At 44.7% G+C, this 21,152-nt stretch overlaps 1 protein-coding gene across 1 annotated transcript in view; it reads left to right on the plus strand.

Moving 5' to 3' along the window:
- The window catches only part of LOC113897468 (ZAR1-like protein), a 196,746-nt gene that overhangs the window by 10,268 nt on the left and 165,326 nt on the right, over positions 1 to 21,152 (plus strand). Inside the window, exon 2 of the mRNA XM_027550219.1 lies at positions 350 to 489. Coding sequence (XP_027406020.1) covers positions 350 to 489 — 140 coding nt within the window. The remainder of the gene's footprint in view (positions 1 to 349; positions 490 to 21,152) is intronic.

Here is a 21,152-nt window from a genome sequence, read left to right on the forward strand (position 1 = left end):
CAATGAGAAGCCTGAATACCACAACTGGAGAGTAGCCCCCACCTTCACTGCAGCTAGAGAAATGCCCATGCAGCAACAAAGACCCAGCACAGCCAAAAATAAACAAACACATATTTTTTTTTAAAGAAATGAAAGTGGGCTCCTCTTCTGAGAAAGCTAAACTCAGAAGAGGAAGGTCGGTCACACAGGAGCAGGAATCAGCAATCTTTATCCTCATCTCACCAGCCAAGGAACAGACAGTGTAAACAGAAAAAAATCAAAGGCGTGCTTTGAATCCTGCTCCCTCCCAGGGAACATGAGAGCTGATAAATGGCTTCTGCTCTGAAAGCACAGCTACCCTGTGTTGAAGGTGTGGAGAGGGATATTCAGAGGAGTCGTGGCACTTGTCCAACGCTGATGCTGGCCAAGTCAGTGCTAAAACGCAGCTGCCCGGCCACAACACCCCGCTCCCAGCCACGCCGCACGGTGCATCCCGGGTCATGGCGCTGGGTGAGCAGGCCAGTCCGGGCTCCTCCTGCTGTCCCAGGTGCTGGTCCTATGGCCTGAGTCCCTCCACCCAGGCCCTCTGACGGCCCTGTGCCTTCACTTGACTGCAACACTTCTCCACACACACACCACACTGTCCAGAGGTGACATTTCTAGACTGTCATGATTAACCGCCCAAATGAGTGGTAGAGACAGGAAGTGCTAAAGGTTTTTAAAAATAGCCCAGAAAGCCCCAGGCACACATGGAAAGGGCAGAATGACACTCTGAGTGTCTGGGGGAGGGAGATGGCTGAGCCAGGGTGACCCTCCCCCACCTCCTTGGTGCTGCAGGAACCCCAAGGCCACAGTGTGGAGCTCGAGGTCTCAAAGTGGTCTTCTGCCAACATTTGTCTGACAAGAGGTCCTTGGTGTAGTGCCTGTCTGGGATCTCCCTGGATGAACAGACACTGAGGGGCCTGGGCAGCGCCCGTGAAAGAAGGCCCACTGACTTGACACAGAATAACACGGAGAATGATGAAAGAGCAAGGGAGGGCAGCGTTTCCACTGGGGAATTAAAGCCAAGCCGTAAGTGAGTAAAAAGATTAGCCTTTATTTTCATCCCCTCCCAGGGCCTGGGACTCTCAGGGCCATCGTAAAGCCCAGACAAGCTGAGTAGGATTCTCTCTGGGAACTGTAGGTGTGCAGGAATCCAAGTGCCCAGAGTCAGGACCCTCAAGCTGAGAACAGGAGTCAAATGGGATACATCAAAGAGACTCAAAACCAAGGAGGTGAGCCTAAGACAGATATTAGAGACTGAGGCTGAGGCTGGAGGTGGGACAGCAGGGGAGGAGGAAATGGAGAGCTGCAGGTGGTGTGAGCAAGGAGGAGAGATATTGTGAGGAAATCACCAGGGGTGATCCCTGCTGTTTATGTGGACTGTCTCTGGCCTTGCAGCTTCGGGTGCCTTGTCATAAGCAAATCCATCAGACACATTTAGAAATTATTCCTAGGGGAGAGTAGGGCCTCCTCTGAGGATCCACAGTGTAAACCATGGGCATTCTGGCAATACAATGACCACACCTCGCGACAGTGAGGTCAACTCCACTGACAGAGAGCCTGGGGCTGGCATTTTCCCTGGGAACACAAGCCAGCATGTGATACATCCACAGGCATCACTGGCTGCCCTTAGATGCTTGCTGGCTGTCCATACTCGTTTTTTTTTTTTTTTTTAAGATTTTTTTTTTTTGATGTAGATCATTTTAAAAGTTTTTATTGAATTTTTTGCAATATTGCTTCTGTTTTATGTTTTGGTTCTTTAGCCAAAAGGCATGTGGGATCTTAGCTCCCCAACCAGGGATAGAACCTGCTCCCCCAACACTGGAAGGCGAACTCTCAACCACTGGACTACCGGGAAGTCCATGGCTTTTCAGATTCTTATCCTGTGCTTTCTGTGCTAAGTCACTTCAGATATGTCTGACTCTTTGCGACCCCACAGATGGTGGCCTGCCAGGCTTCTCTCAACCCCACAGACGGTGGCCTGCCAGACTTCTCTGTCCATGCGATTCTCCAGGCAAGAATACTGGAGTGGGTTGCCATGCTCTCCTCCAGGGGATCTTTCCGACCCATGGACTGAACCTCTGTCTCTTATGTCTCCTGCATTGGTAGGTGGGTTCTTTACCAGTAGCACCATCTGGGAAGCTCCAAGCAACCTTCATACTCTTACCTGTTTCCAACTTTCCAGCCTCCCCCTTCCCTTTTTACATGCCATGCACAGACTTTTGCATGTGCCGCTTTGCCTTTCCTGTGGGCAGATGGCCTCAATAAGGGAGGGCTTGCGCCTGTCTCTGAGAAAAGGGACATTCGGTCATTTTCCTCCTCATTCCTGCCTCTCATAGCCTAGCATCATCACAGATGAGGAATGTTCTCTGAACCCTATGTAAACAGACTTCTGATTAAAGTGAAGGAGTTAGGTGATGAAGACCAATACAAAGATTTTCATATTTTTTTATTATAAATAGCCCAAATATTTGGTCCCATTTCCAGTTTAAATGAGTAAACCATAATATTGATGGTTTGCAACAGATGCAAGATGAATTGAGCTTCTCTACCAGCTAGCTGAACCACTTTTAATGGGGAATATATCGAAGCTATAAATTCCTGCCGACAGGATTGCCATGCACTAGCATAATATATCTTCTATTCAATCTTTTATACATTATGTTTTGTCCTGCATTCCAGTGGATATATTTATGGATCGTGAGCCTTTCTGTGAAGAAGCACCAACTCTTTGTTGTCTATGGCCTCTGAAGACAGTCATCACTTGTTCATGTCCTTTATAGGAGAGTTGGGGTGTGGCACCTTCATCCTCATGGGTGAGTTTCCTCTCTGGGAATGAGGCTCTATGGTCCCATACCTTTCTGGGATTTTACTACCCAGGAAAAGGCAGCAGAGGAAATGAGTGGATGCTTATGCTAAACAGAACCAGACCATTGCTCTCTCTTGGCATGGAAGTTGATAGCATCAGGTACATTTTCAAATCTAGCCACATTTTTTATAGCATCAGGTACAGAACGTAGACCCTCTGTGGCCACGCTCCCCTTTCATTGTTGTCATGGGTTTTCTCCCATCAGGCAGTAGTTTCTACAAACTTGCTCAGTGAAAGTGCAAGTCTTAGTCCCTCAGTCATGTCCAACACTTTGTGACCCCATGGGTTTTAGCCCACCAGGTTCCTCTGTCCATGGAATTCTCCAGGCAGGAATACTGGAGTGGGTTGCTATCCCCTTCTCCCAACCCAGGGATAGAACCCCAGTCTCCTGTACTGCAGGCAGATTCTTTACAATCTGAGCCACCAAGGAACCCCCCTTAATGCCCCCATCTCCAGTGCATAAGCTGTAGGAGCCAAAATGTAGCTTCGTTCTGGGAAAAAAGCAACCCAGCTTGAGCTAATATCTCTGAGGTGTCCCACCCCTCATGTCTGTCTCTAGACTTTGCTGCTTCCTTCCAAACCTCAGTCATCTTCAGCACTATTGTTGGGGAGAACGGTACTTCCAGGGATGTGCTGATAAATGTTTAATTACTTTAGTGTGTTTATTACCTTTGTTTTTAATGTAATTTATTTAATTGTAAGTTTATATCATTTTATTTTTAGGAACAGCTCTGTTTAACAACAGTCTCCCTGGATTTCTGAAAATGGAACAATTTAGCTCTCAAGCACTGGCAGGAGGGAGGCGACTCTGGGACACCCGCAAATCTCACAGAGTGTGGTCTTGAAGATTAAGTCACGGCTCATGTGCAACCAAAGCCTGACACAGAGGAATCTCTGCTTTCTGGATAGTTATCAACATTAATAAGAATAAGGGGAAGTGGGAGGGAAGAGAAAAAAGAAGTTGGTGAAAGTCGCTCAGTTGTGTCTGACTCTTTGCAACCCCATGGATTATAGCCCACCAGGCTCCTCTGTCCATGGGATTTTCCAGGGAAGAGTACTGGAGTGGGTTGCCATTCCCATCTCCAGGGGATCCTCAGACAGGTTTTTTACCAGCTGAGTCACCAAAGAAACCCGAAGAAGCTGGCACTTGGAGGTAATTGGGACCATCCTCAGCAGGGAAGCTTCCATGGAAGAAGTCTAGTGACCCCTTACCCTTAGATATCAGAACATCACAAGGTGGCCTCATCATTCGGCTTCCAGGAACTGCTCTGGAAATTCCCCAGATGTCACATAGAGCAAGGCCAAGGACCACCTGATGCAAAGAACTGACTCATTAGAAAAGACCCTGATGCTGGGAAAGATTGAAGGCAGGAGGAGAAGGGGACGACAGAGGATGAGATGGTTGGATGGCCTCACCAGCTCGATGGACATGAGTTTGAGCAAGCTCTGGGGGTTGGTGATGGACAGAGAGGCCTAGCGTGCTGCAGTCCATAGGGTCGCAAAGAGTCAGACACTACTGAGGAACTGAACTGAAGGACCACATCCCAAAGCAGAATAGAAGTGATCTCTGCATTACTCTTCATTACCCAATTCACTGTTCTCGAGTTGAATCTGAGCATATGTGCACAACCAACTTTCTTTTCACGGAGGTAGACCCTGGGTGATTAAAGGACGATGACAAGGATAAAAGCAGGGAGCTTTTCTCCCTGGGTGAAGTGTAGCTAATATGAACACCTGCTTCATGGGATTGTCGTGAGGATGAATTGAACTAATCCATGTAAAGTGATTAGTCCAAGGAATGTTTGCCGTGGCACTTATTGTGCTTGTCAGACCCGAGGAAACCTAGTCTAATGGTGTAGGTGTTTGGCAACTGTTTAGAAACAGTGATTAAGTGTCTGACAAGCTTTTATCCTCTTTGTATTGTGAACTTGAGAGATGCCAACCCCCCCACCTCAACTTCCTCCTGCTTTTTTCTCACTGTGTTAATTAGTAGAAATAAAATTCCCCAGGGGCTTCCCTGGTGGCTCAGTTGGTAAAGAATCCACCTGCAATGTAGGACACCTGAGTTTGATCCCTGGGTCAGGAAGACCCCCTGGAGAAGGAAATGGCAATGCACTCCAGTATTCTACCTGGGAAATCCCATGGACAAAGGAGGCTGGCAGACCCCCTGACAGTCCATGGGGTCGGAAGAGTCACACACAACTTAGCCACTAAACCGCCACCACCAAAAGTTCCCCAACCTAGATCTAGATCCAAGGAGCCAGGAGTATTCAACGGGACATTCACAGAGTTGAACATGATCCACTACTGCCCACCCATCCCCAGCCTATCTTGCAAAACACCTTTGGAGACTGGTCTTCTGTTGATCCAAGATAAACTTTGAAAAAGGCTTTCCAGTGTACAAGACACAACTATGCCCAGTTATATACAGCCACCAATAAATTTTATTTGTTTTTACTTTGCCTTTTGCTAGCTGTGCCGTGACTCAATGCATTTTTGTGTTTATACAAAGTTTATTTGTATGACTTCATGTTAAACCTCAGATAAATGCTTCCTTATGTGTTAAAAAAAACAAAAACAAAAACAAAAAAGAGAGAGAGAGAAAGAGCACAGGATGTGGAGTTGTTCAAGCCCTGGATCTAACAATAGCCCAGCAATGTGCTAAGCAGCTTAGGCCATGAAACACCAGTCTCAATATTCTCAATGGTGAACCAGAACAGGTAATTCCTAATTCAGAGGGATGCTATGAGGGGGAATTTAAAATTTTTTGTAAACTGAATCTGCACTCTACTTGGGTTAGTGGTTACTGTTTTCAGTGTAGTAAATGGGTGCCACGTGAAGCGTTTCACATCCATTATCTCACTGGAAGTTTACATTCTTAAAGTAGGAGCAGGAAAATGGTGATTTTTGAAGTGATTGAGTGGAGTTGCTGGGCTGGGCTGAGAGCTTCTCACTGGACTGAAGCAGGAAGTACTTGGGAAAAGTAGGGTGAAGCCAGATGAAGAGAGTGGACTTCATAATACCTGCAAAGGAATATTTAGGATCTCTGAGCAGAGAAGGATGCATAATCGAATTTGCTAAATCTTGTCTAGCTGACTTACTCTTCTGCGTCAAGCGGAGAGAGACAGTTCTTTGAGTTTAACATCCAGCCATGCCCTCTCCATCACAAAGATGTATCGCAGATTTGAAAAGGTATTTTCCTGGTTCTCAAGAATTAACAACAAGACCCCCAAGTTGGCAATTAAAATGAACCCAAAAATGCCATGTTCTAAGAGTTTCCTGCTATTGAAACCAGACCCTGCCTCTAGCCAGACCTATTACCAGGTGGTCCAGAAGGGTCTGAGTTATCCGTTCGGTGAAGTGCAGTGAGTCAGGGAGAACGCAGGCAGGGACCTGCTGTGGTGCAGAGAACCTGTGTTTGAGCAAAACCCTGTGGGCTAACTCACTTATAGTCAAGTCCCAGTTTTGCTGCTACACCAGCTCTATGACCTTGACCAATTTATTAAATTGGCCTTTCTGCACCTCATTTTCCTCATCTAAAATATTCTGGTAATACTAGCTGCTTCATACAGTAATTATGAGGATAATATGTTCCTATGGACTGAGTGTCTGTGTTCCTCCAAAATTTATGCACTGAAGCCTAAGCCCCCAGTGTGATGGCATTTGGAGATGGGGTATTTGGGAGGTGGTTATGGTTAGATGAAGTAATGAGGATAGGACCCCTTTGATGAGATCAGTGCTTGTAGGAAGAGGAATGGGCTTCCCAGGTGTTGCCGGTGGTAAAGAACCTGCCTGTCAAGGCAGGAGACATAAGAGACATAAGTTCGACACCTGGGTAGGGGAGATGCCCTGGAAGAGGGCATGGTGACCCACTCCAGTATTCTTGCATGGAGAATCTCTTGGACAGAGGAGTCTGGTGGGCTGTGGTCCATAGGGTCACAAAGAGTTGGACACAAACAACTAAGGTGACTTAGCATGCACACATGCACAGGAAGAGGAATGAGGTTCTCTCTCTTGCAGTGTGTACATACACTTTCTCCTTTTTTCCACTGGTACGGTCTATATTTTGTTTTAGATGGCTATTTCTGTTTTACTTAAGGTCATCTGTTAATTTTTTCAACTTATAACATGTCATTAGGAAATTTTTCTATTTTTAGCTGTATTGAAATATAATTGATAGGCAAAATTAGATCCATTTTATGTACATCGCTTGATGAGTTTGGACATATACCTACACCCACGATACCATCACCATAACCAAGACACTAAAGTTATCCTTCACCTCCAAAAATTTCCTTGTGTTCTTCTGTGTAATTTTTGGTAAGAACAATTCACATGAGGTCCATCTTCTCAACATATTTTAAAGTGTGTAATACATAAGGTATTAGCTATAGTGTTCCCTCGTACATATGGTGGGCATACTATACCCACTATATTTCAGTATTTCATGAAGTATTTCAGTATTTCATCTCTTGTCATTCCCTGAGCATTTCCACATCCCTCTAAACGTACCCAGACCATTCCACTATATGATGATCACCGTTATTAACTAGACCCCTATCTATCAACGGACATTCAAGTGATGCAAGTATTTTTCCTTAATACATGCAAAATACATTTTAAAATATGCAAATGAAGGCCAAAGTGCAAGTGCAAATGCAGGAACACATGAAGTTGCAGGATAAATTCCTAAAAGTGGAACTGAAGAATCAGAGGGTATACACAGGGAATTTTGGTAGAGAGTGTATGAATTAAGTTCCCACCTGTAATGATTAGGAATTCCCTTTACTCAAAACCTACCCAAGATATGTGTCATCAAGCTTTCTATCTTTTGTCAGTTCAATAGGCATCTTATAACTCATTTGGTTTTCTCTCTTCATATGTAGGATTTAACATATTTTCATACTTAGGGATATTTGCATTTCCTTTTATGTGAATGCTTCAATTTTTTTTGGGGGGGGAGTAAAGTTGGTTTACAATGTTGTGTTAGTTTCTCCTGAACAATGAAGTAAATCAGCTATATGCACACATATAGCCTTTCCCTCTTGGATCTCCTTCCCCCTGCACCCCCTTATTCCGCCACCTCTCGGTCACCACAGAGCATGGAGCTGAGCTCCCTGCACTACACAGCAGCTTCTCTGTAGCAGCTATGCTAGCTTTATATTTTACACGTGTCAGTGTGTCTAGCCTCCTAGCTAGTCCCTCTCCTTTCCCCGCATGTCCACATGTCCGTTCTCTATGTCTGCGCCTCGGTTCTTGCCTTGGAAATGGGTTCATCTGTGCCATTTCTCTAGATCCCACAAAGATGTATTAATCCCACTACTGGGCATATACCCTGAGGAAACCATAGAGGACACATGCACCCCAGTGTTCACTGCAGCACTATTAACAATAGCCAGGCCATGGAAGCAACCTAATGTTCAGCGACAGATAAATGGTAAAGAAAATGTGGCGCAGTATTCAGTTCAGTTCAGTTCAGTTCAGTCGCTAAAGGAATGAAACGGGGTCGTTTGTAGAGACGTGGATGGACCTAGAGTCTGTCATACAGAGTGAAGTAAGTTAGAAAGAGAAAAACATATATATAATTTATGAATGCTTCATAGTCTTTTCTCATGTTTGATTTGGACTATTAGGCATTTTTTTCTTAAGGATGTTTGTGTGTATGCATAGTTGCTCAGTCGTGAAGGACGGGGAAGCCTGGCATGCTGCAGTTCTTGGGGTCACAGAGTTTGACAGGATTGAGCGACTAAACAACAACAACGTTTCCTCTTCTCTCTTTACCAAACTCTTTTCCACTAGACAGAAATCTGCCTCTGCTTAGAAATTTCCCCTGTTCTAGTTGCTCCTACCTCTGATAACAATGGGCTTTGTTTATTTCCCTTACACTTATCACAGCATACTAATGCTTTTATTTATATGTTTGAGGTAGATTACAGAAGTACTGGATCACAGAGGGATTGCCCCCAATATGTTCACATACTCCAAGCACACCTACCCTAGTGTGGTCCAAACTCTTCCTGACTCTGGGCTTGGACGAGGAACATGATTTGGCAAATGTGTCAATCACGATGTTCTGTAAGCAGAGGTTTTAAAAAATGCTTGTATATTGGAGTTTGCAGTGTCTCCTGTTCCTCAGGACACTGAGATGACCCTATGAAGAGTCTATCATACTAGGGGTTGAGAAGTCCATGAAGATCAGCAACAAGCTGCCTGGCTGAGTTCCCTACACCAGCCAGCCTGCCTGATACATGAGTGAGCTCATTCTCCATCATGCAGTCCCATCCAAACTCCCAGCTGACCACAGAGATGAGTCAAGCCAAGCCAGAGCAGAAGAACCCCCTAGCCAATCCACAGAACTGTGAAAAATAACAAATGCTCATTGTTTGAAGCCAGAAAGTTTTGGCATAGTTTGCTACATAGTAAAAGTTAACTGTCCTTCTTACTCAATTGTGACCACTTCAATACCTTATTCACTGAATGTAGGGCCTAGCACCATGCTGGACAAATAAAGTCTTCCTGATTAATATTTTTAAGATGAAAACTATGATGGAATCAAAAGGAGTGATTCCAACTTTAACCTTGTTGTTACTGTTCAGTTGCTAAGTTGTGTCCAACTCTTTGCAACCTCATGGACTGCAACACACCAGGCTTTGCAACACACCAGGCTTTGCAACACACCAGGCTTCCGGGTCCTTCACTACCTCCCGGAGTTTACTCAAACTCATGTCTGTTGATTCAGTAACGCTATCCAACCATTTCACTCACTGTCGCCCCCTTCTCTTCCTGCTCTCAATCTTTTCCAGCCTCAGGGTCCTTTACAGTGAGTGAGCTCTGTGTATCAGGTGGCCAAACTTTACTGTATGCTTGTGCTTAGTCGTTCAGTCATGTCCAACTCCTTGCGACTCCATGGACTGCAGCCTGCCAGGCTCCTCTGTCCATGGGCTTCTCCAGGCAAGAATACCGGAATGGGTTTGTTTCCATGCCCTCCTCCAGGGCATCTTCTCCACCCAGGGATTGAACTCAGGTCTCCTGAACTACCAGCCAGGTCTTCCCCTGTGAAAACACTTACCACATTTTCTATGGCTGTTTTGTATAAGTGTCTTCCTCATCAGACTTAAAACTCTGCAAAACCAGAGGGATCTCTTCTGTGTTCACCCCCTGTTGCATCTGTTCAGCACCTAGCAAAATAATGTGACAAACCCTTGGCAAATATTTGTGGAAGAAATGAACCAAGACCATTGGCATGTGCATTAATGTGACCTGGCAGGAGAGGTAGGTTTAATCACCTCTGTCCACCAGATACAGGCTTCAGCCTCTGGGGTCCCCTTGGCATGACCAACAGGCATACATCCCCCAAAGAGGAAATGTGGATGGAACAGAGGAGTGGTGATAACCTGGGGGAGGAGACACGCTTAGAATCAGACACAAGCGGCCGTCTCCTCCTGAATCTAGGCGTGTACTCGTGTGCACAGTGCACAGTCCTTCCCAGTGGGACTAATCTACCCTGGTCAAATAGCTTAAGAGTCAAGAGACTGAAGACCCAGGCCCTGCTCTGCTGTGTGACCTATTTCAGCTGACTTAACCTCTCTGGGGGACAGAAGAATGCCGTGCCAGCCTAATACATCAGTTCAAGGGAACATAGCAAATAATATGAAGTTGTTTTGCGAAAACAAAAGCCAAATAGACACGCTTCAACTCAAAAGCAGCCTGTGTCGTGTTTCAGAGGGTGTTTGGTGGATATTATATTTTCCCAGAAAAACCATATTGAGAATGATGGTTAGGTTCCCTGGCTCCCACTCAAAAACTCATTTACACCACAATGTAACTGAAATAACACAAACATGCAAAGAAAAAAGGCAGGAAAAATACTGTTGCAGTACCAGTAATTAAAACGAAAACAATACTATGGAATAAGGAGTGGTGTTTCTGATTCATCTCAAATGCTACTGCTTAACAAAAATGGATTTAATTAGAGAGGAGGGGGATGGGAATAAGGTTCTGTGGTGCTCTGGGGGCATCTTTCGGATTCAGATGCTCCAGTATTGAGTTGGTGACACTGTGTCCTCCCTACATGTTGAGTTGTGCCATTCTTAGCACTGCATCCGAGGTGTGTGCTTTTGCTGTGAGCTGGTCCATATTTTGGGTCACAAGTGGAAGCAAGGAAAGAAAAGAGAGATCAACTGGCTGAATGCTGAAAGAGAAGAAAGAGGATGCAAGGATGGGATGCTAAGCTTGGGAGCAAAAAAGTGACATTTCTGAGACATGTTACGCAATGTTCTAGTAAAGTCTGCCATGTTCCCTGGTTCTTTCTCCATGACAACATGCAAAAAGCATGTCCTATTTTGCAAAGGAATGCACAGAGTCTGGCCAGGAAGGTGCCTTGGGGCCAGAGTTGGGTCTCAAGTTTGCTTGATTCTAAAGCCCATTTCCCTTGTTCTCTCTTCCTTGGTGGATGATGAGGACAGAAGGAAAGGGGAGCACTGTTCCTAAGGAGATGCTGAGGAGGTGGAGGCCTCCTGCAAGGCACCAGGGCATCACCCTTCCAGAACACATGACTGTCAACAGAACAAGGCATTGAGGAGGCTTCAGGCTTGGGGTGGGAAAGGAAGACACACAAACCACCATCTGCAACAAACGAGGGCTTGAGAGTCAGGCTTGTGACTCCAGCCAGAGCCTGAACAAATAAATGCAAGGCACCATTTACCAGCAGATATAAGCCCACCCTAAAATCAATGACTTACAGTGAGATCAAATCCATAGAGAGACAAGGAAGAGCACAATCTCAGAGCCAAGAACAAAACCCTAAAGGAGAGAGGTTAACAAATAAATAAAGCAAAATTAATAACAGAAGAAGACATGCTGAATGGAAAATGCACCTTGCCAGGAAGACACTGTCTCCTCTCATAAACAACTGGCAAAAAAGTGCACGGAGGGAAAGAAGCTTTGCAAATTATCATTTTCTCTCATGTTGATCAACCCAGGGGTTCTCGCTCATAAAATTAAAAGAAATAAAAATCAACTGTAACCAGCTCCCTGGGGCTCCTTGGAAGTGCTCATGTGGCAGGGAGCTGACTGGGGGAAGGAAGCAGGTTAGGTTCCTTCATCCCATTGTTCGCTGCTCTATGTAGCAGTGATGACCAAGTTACAGGGTCAGCAAGGATGAGCATTCTCAAGATACAGGGCTCTGACGGACCGCCCACCTGGACCCCAGGCACAGCCTCCAAGCTGAGGATGTCTCTCGGTTCCTCCCATGGCTGCCTGCTTTCTGATCAGCCTGGCAAGTACGAACTCGCACATGCAGTCATGTGCTCTGTGTGATGACACAAAAGTGCCACCGGGTGTGCAGATGTCCCCAGCAGGGTGCCTGCCCTCAAGGAACTTATGACCCAGTTGCAGCAAAAAGATGTGGGAAACTACCCAAGAACCACTTTTAGACCCATTCAGTGCACTCTCCCTGAGCCCGACAACCGGCTTCACTCCCTTCCCCCTCTCCTCCTGATATCAGGGATCCTCAGTGAGATGCCCATATTTGCAAGGCATGTGGCAACCCTAGGGCTCTGGGTTTCCCAGCTGGAAAATAGGATTGATGTAAAAAGTGGAGATGTCCATGAAACCCAGTTCTTCACGTTGCAAGTTAACTCTGCAAATAAATCACTCATTGGCTTTTAAAAGTGATTTTGGAAATGCAAATATTAGCTGTTAGCATTGGTGGGTCAGAGGTGACATCAAAAGTGGAGCAGAAATTGGACTACTGGGCCATTCCTGATATTTGTGCTTAATACCAAGTGAAATGTATTATTTGAGGGAGAAACCTTTGGCTTAACAACCAGAAAATGACTCTGAGCCCCTAGCAGCTTGGCTTTATTCCTCTCTCTTCAATCGGATTGGCTCTTAGAGACCTAGCAGGCAGTGCAGTCCTGGGGGCTTTCCTTCGCTCCTCCTCATTCTTTCCTCATCCTTTCTCTGTCTCCCTGCATCTCTTTCTCTCTCTGTCTCTCTCTGAGTGTCTCTTTCTGTCTCTGTCTCTCTGTCTCTCTCTGGGTGTCTCCTTCTTTGTTTCTTCGTGTATCTGAGCTTCTGTCTGTCTCTGTGTTTCTGTGTGTCACTCTGTCTCTCTGTTTCTGCCCCTCTGTCTTTGTGTCCCTGTGTCTCTCTCTGTCTCTGTCTCTCTGGGTGTCTCTGCGTGTCTCTGTTTCTGTCTTTCTGTCTCTCTGTGTCTCTCTGGGTGTCCCTCTTGCTCTCTCTCTCTCTCTTTTTGTCTCTGTGTGTCTCTTTCTGTCTTTGCCTCTCTATATTTCTCTGTGCATGTCTCTCTGTTTCTGTCTGTCTCTCTCTTTCTCTGTGTGATCAGCTGAACATACAAACTAGTAAAAAGAGGAGGAAGCCCAGTATTAGGAGAGCAAATCATGGTTGATTATCAGAACTCCTAACAACCAGACATTGAATGAAGCATTTTATAACCATGATCTGAGTTTGTATAACCACCCTGCGTGAAGTAACTGACACTCCCGAATATTTTATGGGTGAAAAATTAGCTTGGCCTCCCAGGTGGCGCTAGTGATAAAGAATCTGCCTGCAAAGAAGAAGACCGGGTTCGATCCCTGAGTCCAGAAGATCCCCTGGAGGGGGAAATGGCAACCCACTCCTACAGTATTCTTGCCTGGAGAATCCCATTGACAGAGGAGCCTGGTGGGCTACAGTCCATGGAGTCGTGAAGAGGTGGACACGACTGAACACAGGGAACATTCCCAGAAATGATGAGAAGAGACACCAGAGTTCAACAGTCAGAGATTCTTACTAAGAGTTCAGACTTCTGACAAGGCAAGAGCCCTGAGAGCACAGGGTTTGTTGCTATTGTCGTTCGGTCGGGTCCGACTCTGTGACCCCATGGACCATAGCCCACCAGGCTCCTCTGTCCATGGGATTTCCCAGGCAAGAATATTGGAGTGGGTTGCCATTTCCTCCTCCAGGGGATCTTCCTGACCCAGGGATTGAACCCAGGTCTCTGGCATTGGCAGGCAGATTCTTTACCACTGAGCCACCAGGTATGTAACACACCTAACATTGTATGTTAAAAAGAGCTTGGACTTCTCAGGCAAGCTGAGTTGATTCAGACCTGTTTTCTACCACTGACCAACTGTGGGATGCAGGGTGGGGCACTTGGCATTTCAGATGCTTTGTTTGCTCTTTAATATATTAGGGAGAACAACATCAGAGGAGCTGGGTGGTTATGCAGATTCAGTAGTTACAGGCTGCACTGTGTCCCCGCTAGATTCTTATGTTGAAGTCTTAACCCCAGTCCCTAAAGATGTGACTATATTGAGAGATGAGGTCTTTAAAAAGATAACGGAGTTAAAACGAGGTCATTTGTAGTCATGTCCAACTCTTTGAGACCCACTGGGTTGTAGCCTGCCAAGCTCTTCTGCCCATGGAATTTTTCAAGCAAGAATACTGGGATGCAACCCACTCCAGTATTCTTGCCTAGAGAATCCTGTGGACAGAGGAGCCTGGTGGGCTGCTGTCCATAGGGTTGCTTAGAGTCGGACACGACTGAAGTGACTTCGCATGCGTGCATGCATTCCATTTCCTTCTCCAGGAGATCTTCCCAACCCAGGGATCAAACCTGAGTCTCCGGTGTCTCCTGCATTACAGGTGGATTCTTTACCTGCTGAGCCATTGGGGAAGCTCTGGTGGGCCAATAAAATTGATGCTCTTGGTAGAAGAAGAGATTAGGGCACACACATACAGAGGGAAGACAGTGTGGGGACAGTGGAAGGAGAAATGGCTGTCCACAAGTTAAGAAGAGAGGTCCCAGAGGAAACCAGACTGCTGATCCTGGATCTTGGACTTCCAGAACTGGGAGGAAATACATTTCTGTTGTTTAAGCCACCAGTCTGTTGTACTTGTTTAAGGCAGCCCTGATAAAGCAATACAAGCATTTCAAAGACAGTTTAGCCTTCTGATACAGAGACAGAAACTGAGGTCTAAGAGAGTCAATTGACTTACCCAAGGCCAGTTAAAAGTCAGCTGAGGCTCAAACCTCTATGTACCGATGTGTATCCCAGGGTTCATTCTAAGATCCTATATTGTGTTTAGGGACCTGAAAGCCAGCCCAGCCTCAACTCTCCATGAAGAGTACTCTCCCCTAGGACTGGTGAAGCCATCCTGGTACCTCAGTCCTCTGAGATTCTGTAATACTAATTAGCTGAAGCCTCTGTTCAGCACTCAACAGTGTCAACTTGGGATAAGAGCAATCTACCCTTCCCTACTGACTCATGTTCCTATATTCCTTAGAGGATTGCTTGTGTATCAATAGGTAACTGATTGATTAACCTGGACATGGGAAGAGGGGTACATAGAAAAAGTGATGGAGGATCACAAGACTCACAAGACTTCTAAAAAGGAAGAACCAGAGATACTGAACCACTAACAGGTTCTGACCTGGTGTTCACCATAGAATTGGGTCTAAGTATTCAAAAGGGGCCACTCTCCATATCTAGCCTTTGAAAATGCGATTTCTCAATCAGAGGACACTGTTCCAATTCTGTCACTAATTTTCTCTGTGATCGTGAATCCATCACTTAGATTATTCATGCATTCATTTTTTCATGTGGAGAATGAGGGGAAAAGAAAACCCTGCCTCACCTACCTTACAGACATACAGCGAATATCAAATAAGATAATGTACAGGAAAGCACTCGGAAAAGTATAAAAATGTTATTCAAATATCAAATGTGACAAATCCTTCATCCTCAGGAATATATGTGGATCAGAATGAATCTCTGTCTGGAGAAGGCAGCAGCAGTCACAATAGAAATGTGAGGCCTGATTGATGGCCAGTCTACATGAGTGGCTTTCAAATTTGGAAAGGGAACTGTGGGGTGCAATGAAAAAAATTGAGACTAGAAATCCTAGCCCCACCAGGAACAATGCGTGTGATCTCATATAAGCCCCTAATTCCTCTGAGGCTATGTTTCTCATGTCAAACGTGAGGATAATAATCACTTTTCCAAACGAGGTTACTGTAAAAATCAAATAAGGTTGCACACACATACACACGTGCACACACATGCATGTGCCTGGATTTAAAAGAATAATGTGTTAAATAGACTGAGTGGGACAGGAGCTGAGTGTTAGGGAAGAAACTGAAGTAGGAATATTCTAGTTGGAGACACTACATGTTTGCTTACAAGGTACTCTGATGAGAAAGTCAGTTATAGAGTATTAGAAAGGGCTTGGAAGTAGAGAATTACCTAGATAAGCAGAAGTAGGCCAACCAAGAGAGAAAATGTAAATTCAGCCAGACATCAACAGGTAAAGACAGTGTGACTTTCAGAATTACAATATTGGGAACTCGACCGGAGCAAAGCTAAGCCTTTTTTCAGGTATAATACCTGAATAAAACATTCAGACCCATATTTCCTCAGTAAACAGGGCAATGGAGAAAAATATTCCAACTGTGGATAGAAGCTAAAAACCTTGGAGTGAGACAGAACCTAAAAACCTAATTAATTGTTTTACCGTTGTCAAACTGAACTGAGCGATGAGATTGTATTTGTAATTTGGTCACCTATCCATATAGTTCATCCCTTGGTTGCTCTAACTATTCTTGTTAAATGGTTTTTATTCCCAACTACTTGTATATATAACACTTTGAAAATATTAAGGGGGAGAAAGTAGCAAGAATTGTCCTGTGTGCTTTATATCACTAGACATCTATTAACATTCAACTCTCAGGACAACTTAGAAAATTATAAAAGTGGAGACCTGTGAGTCTTACAATTAAGGAAACTAAAGCTCAGAGAGTAATATCTCAATAAAAGGTGATCATTAAATCCAGAATTTGGCCCAACTTAACAGGTGGCGCTAGTGGTAAAGAACCTGCCTGCCAATGAAAGGGACGTAAGAGATGCCGGTTCAATCCCTGGGTAGGGTGGATCCCCTGGAGGAGAGCATGGCAACCCACTCCAGTATTCTTGCCTGTAGAATCCCATGAGTGAGCTGGTGGGCTACAGTCCATAGGGTCCCACAGAGTCAGACTTGACTGAAGCAACTTAGCACACACACATAGCCAATAGCCTGTAACAAGTGCCTGCTGATACTTCCCTTCCCTAGAATAAAAAGACTTGAAAAATAGTGATGTTTCATGATAAAGATTTATTTCTCTCTTACATAAAAGAAACCCAGAGATAGCCATCAGAAAGTGTCAGGGTAGATCCAGTCATCAAGGACCAGGCTTTTATTGTTTCTGCTTCACTATCTCTAAGGTATAGTCCTCATCTTCATGGTCCTAAAAGATTACCAGAGCTTCAGCCATCACCTCCATGGCCCAAGGAACAAAATGGAGAAAAAAGAAAAAAGACACTCTCCTCCCTTTTCTAAGTGACTTCTTGAAAGTCCCACATTAGATGTCCTCTTGCATTTTATTGACTAGAACTTAGCTATATAGCCTTCTAAGTCACAAGCGATTCTGGAAAACAGTCTTTTATCTGGGAAGCAATATGTCCGATTAAATTTGGTTCTTCTACCAGACAAAGGGGATTATGAATATCAGGATGCAGCTAGAAATATCTGCCATACTACAGTCTCCTGATTCCAAAGCCTGTGCTCTTTGTTGCTGTTGTTTAGTCACTATGTACCGTCCAGCTCTTTTCAAACCTTGTGGGCTGTAGCCTGCCAGGCTTCTCTGTCCATGGGATTTCCCAGGCAAGAACACTGAAATGTGTTGCCATTTCCTTCTCTGTGTGCTCCTTGGAAACCCCTAAAATGCATCTATTTGAGGAATTCCCAGACCCATTTGAACACAAGTGGTGTCAGCTCAATCTAGTCCTGCTGCTAGATGGGAAAATAAAAGCAGCATATCTTGATAGCTGTTACTATTGCTATTATTTAAGGGACAATTGGCCTCAATGGAACAAAAGGTGCAGTGAACACTGAAGAGAAATCCAGGAAGTTATCTTGTGCCTGTTCAACCAAGATACAACTTTTACGTATGGTCATGAAAATTATGGTCAGAAATGCTTCCAATATAAATGTAATTTGGAGAGAGAAATACCAAGACTGGAAAGAGAATGGCTAAAATCTAAGTTAAATTTTGTTCTATCTGTTGGCTTTCAAGCTTGCTGAAGTGAACATTTCAAAAAGGAAACAGAGCGGACAAATTTTATCATTTTGCAAAAACAGGTCTCGGTATATTTTGCAGATATAAATGATCATGAAGAAATACCACAATTGCAACAAAGCACCTTACAATCACATATGGGGCCAGCATTCTGGAAACCAGACCAAAAAAATATAACAATGCCCATTGTGTTCACTCACTGCCTCATTTCCAGAGCTGCAACATCCAGTTGGGTCTAGGACAGTGGTGTTTTGTCCAGCCCAGATCCCACAGCATCCCTCTACATGGCTCTAGAAGCTTCTTCTGGCCCATTTTCCTTCATTCCAAAGCCAGTCTAGATGACCTCTTTCTGGATGTTAGATGAGGAGGCAGAAAACTAGGGACATTTCCAGCTACCTCAAATCAATTCATCTCACCCTGGACAGGTTCCTTCTCCTGTCGGGACCTAGATGTCCTCATGTATAAAATGGACAAGTAGACCAGTTAACCAGAGGTCCCATTAGCACCAGATTTCATGAACACTGAATTATGTCGTAGCATAAGCTTTGGTGAGGGGAACCAAGAAGTGACAACCATTCTGTGCGCATGTGCTAAGTTGCTTCAGTCCATGTCTGACTCTTTGCAACCCTATGGACTGGGGCCCGCTAAGCTCCTCTGTCCATGGGATTCTCCAGGCAAAAATAGTGGAGTGGGTTGCCATGCCCTCCTCCAGGGGATCTTCACGACCCAGGGGTCAAACCCACGTCTCTTATATCTCTTGCATTGGCAGGCGAGTTCTTTACCACTAGTGCCACCTGGGAACCATTCTAGTTCTTTTAAAAATTTGCACACTACAAAGGTCAATCTGTTTGAGAACTGTCCTCCAGAGCTTCATTCAGTCTCACAAGAAAAAACAAGCACAGCTATCGTTTGAGTCCTCTGCCCTGGGGCCCCAGGTAAAGAGCCTTTTGCTGTCTCCAGAGATGCCTGGGAGATCAAGGCAGCACATTTCTCTGAGCCTGCTAAAAGCCTGAACTCTTGACTCAGACCTAAATTCAAATTCCAGATCAGCAGCTTCCTGTCTGAGGTCCTTCGTGTGCTCAGTCGTGTTGATTCTTTGCTACCCCATGGACTGTAGCCCACCGGGCTTCTCTGTCCATGGAATTCTCCAGGGAAGAATACTGGAGTGCGTAGCCATTCCCTTCTCCAGGGGTTTTCCCAACCCAGAGATCAAACCCGATCTCCCGCCTTGGAGGCAGACTATTAACCACCTGAGCCACTAGGGAAGTCCCAGAAACGTTCTTAACCTTTCTTTTAATTTCCTGATCTCTAAAGTGGAGATCATAATGCCACCTGTCATAGGGTTTCTGTTAGAATGAATGACATGATGCACTTTGGGCTCCTAGCCCAGTGTCTGGCACTTACTAAGCATTCATCTAATTTAACTATTATCATTACAGAAACTTTACTTACAACACTTAGAGACAGAACAAATCCTGCTCCCTGGGAATCTAAAGTTTGTGAGCCTACCTGTGAGTTTTCTATGCCTTAAACCTCAGAATAATCCAGATGAATTAAAATGTTTTATCTGCAGCCCCACAGTTTGTCCCTAGTCTGGCAGGAAATAGTCCACAGTTTCACCAAATAATTCAAAACCCATATCAGAAGGGGTGAGAGAGAGAGAGAGAGAGAGTGTGTGTGTGAAATGCAATCAAAGAGATAAAAGAAAAGAATCCTGTGTTCTCTAAAAATAGGAGGGCGGGGGTGGAGGGACACTTGGAACCACTTCCAGGAAGAATCAGCTACCTACAGACATTACCTGAACACATAACATAAAGCTCATCTTAATCAGTGGAAGCGACATTGCTGAAAATCTGGTGATTTTCATCTGGAGCTGACAACATGGTAATTTATATTCCGCACAGCGTAACCAAAGAGCTTGTTATGCAAACACAGGCCACTGATTTGACAAATCTCCTGGAAACAGAATTAATGTCTGTATTCTGTGCAAAGATGTAATTTATTTTAATATTTTAAAGAGATAATATCTATCTATCTATCTCTATATATTCAGGGAGTGAGATATATGCACACATCAAGATATATATATATTTAAATAGAGTCAAGCTTAGGGGCTGGGGCTGGTGTGCTGCAGCATTAAAAGGTCTGAGAACTACAATGAAAATGGCATTGCTGATTACTACCAGCATCTTTCATTTGGTGTGTTTCTCTTTTTATTCCTGGTGATAACATAAATATTATTCTTTTGTGAAAATGCTTTATTTATGGTGCCAGAGCAAGGAATGCATTTCATGGTAATTGATGTTTTTTGATAGAGAGCAAGTTGAGCTCTGCCCAACTGCAGAAAAAGTTTTAATTGGGTGGAAGGCTCCAATGGGTATTTCTTAGTCATCTTCTTTTCTGTTTTAAAGGGAAAATTTTTGTTAAAGGAGAATTTAGCCCTAGCTGTTTATAAAGGATTGACTCTGAAGATTGGGAATCAGCATCCTGACCTCCTCCACCCACTGCAGACTATGAGACCAACAGAGTTTGGGAGAGCAGTTCCAGAGAGATATATTTTATTGGTTTCTCAAAAAAAAAAAGTTTATGTAACTCTTTTGGGGGCAGATCTTCTAGGTCTTGGGCTTCACTGAAGCTCTGAAGGGTGTTTGCCTTTCAGAAGGAGACCTCAATCCTTATTTTTCCCCAATGGGAAATCGAGAAAAGAAGTGGCTTCTCATCAAATCTTTACAGCCCTTCACCCCTCTTTTCACTCACCTCCCATTTCCATTTCAAAACCATGATTTGGGGAATTAAAACCACTCTCCCCTGATTCCCTAGTTCCTTGAGCCTGAGCACTCCTTTCTTCCTCGCCCAACCCCCTCATGGAGGAAGCTAATCAAACCTGTTGCTGTGGCCCAGCTGAGGGGTCTAAACTAGAAATCAATGTTCCATGGCCCAAGGGACCCATTTTGCTGCTTTCTCTGTTAATGTCATGTCAGGAGATGTCACCAGGAAGCCAGGCTGCCGAACAGAGCATCAGTTCCCATTTGGAAAGGCCCGTGACAGTCCTCAGGCTGGTGAGACTGGAGAAGACAGTCCCACCGGGAGGATGCTACTGGGGTTAGACAGTGGGCCTGCTAAGCTCTGTCACTTTTGCTG

This window comes from Bos indicus x Bos taurus, chromosome 8 (assembly GCF_003369695.1).
Source record: "Bos indicus x Bos taurus breed Angus x Brahman F1 hybrid chromosome 8, Bos_hybrid_MaternalHap_v2.0, whole genome shotgun sequence".
Lineage (NCBI taxonomy): Eukaryota > Metazoa > Chordata > Mammalia > Artiodactyla > Bovidae > Bos > Bos indicus x Bos taurus.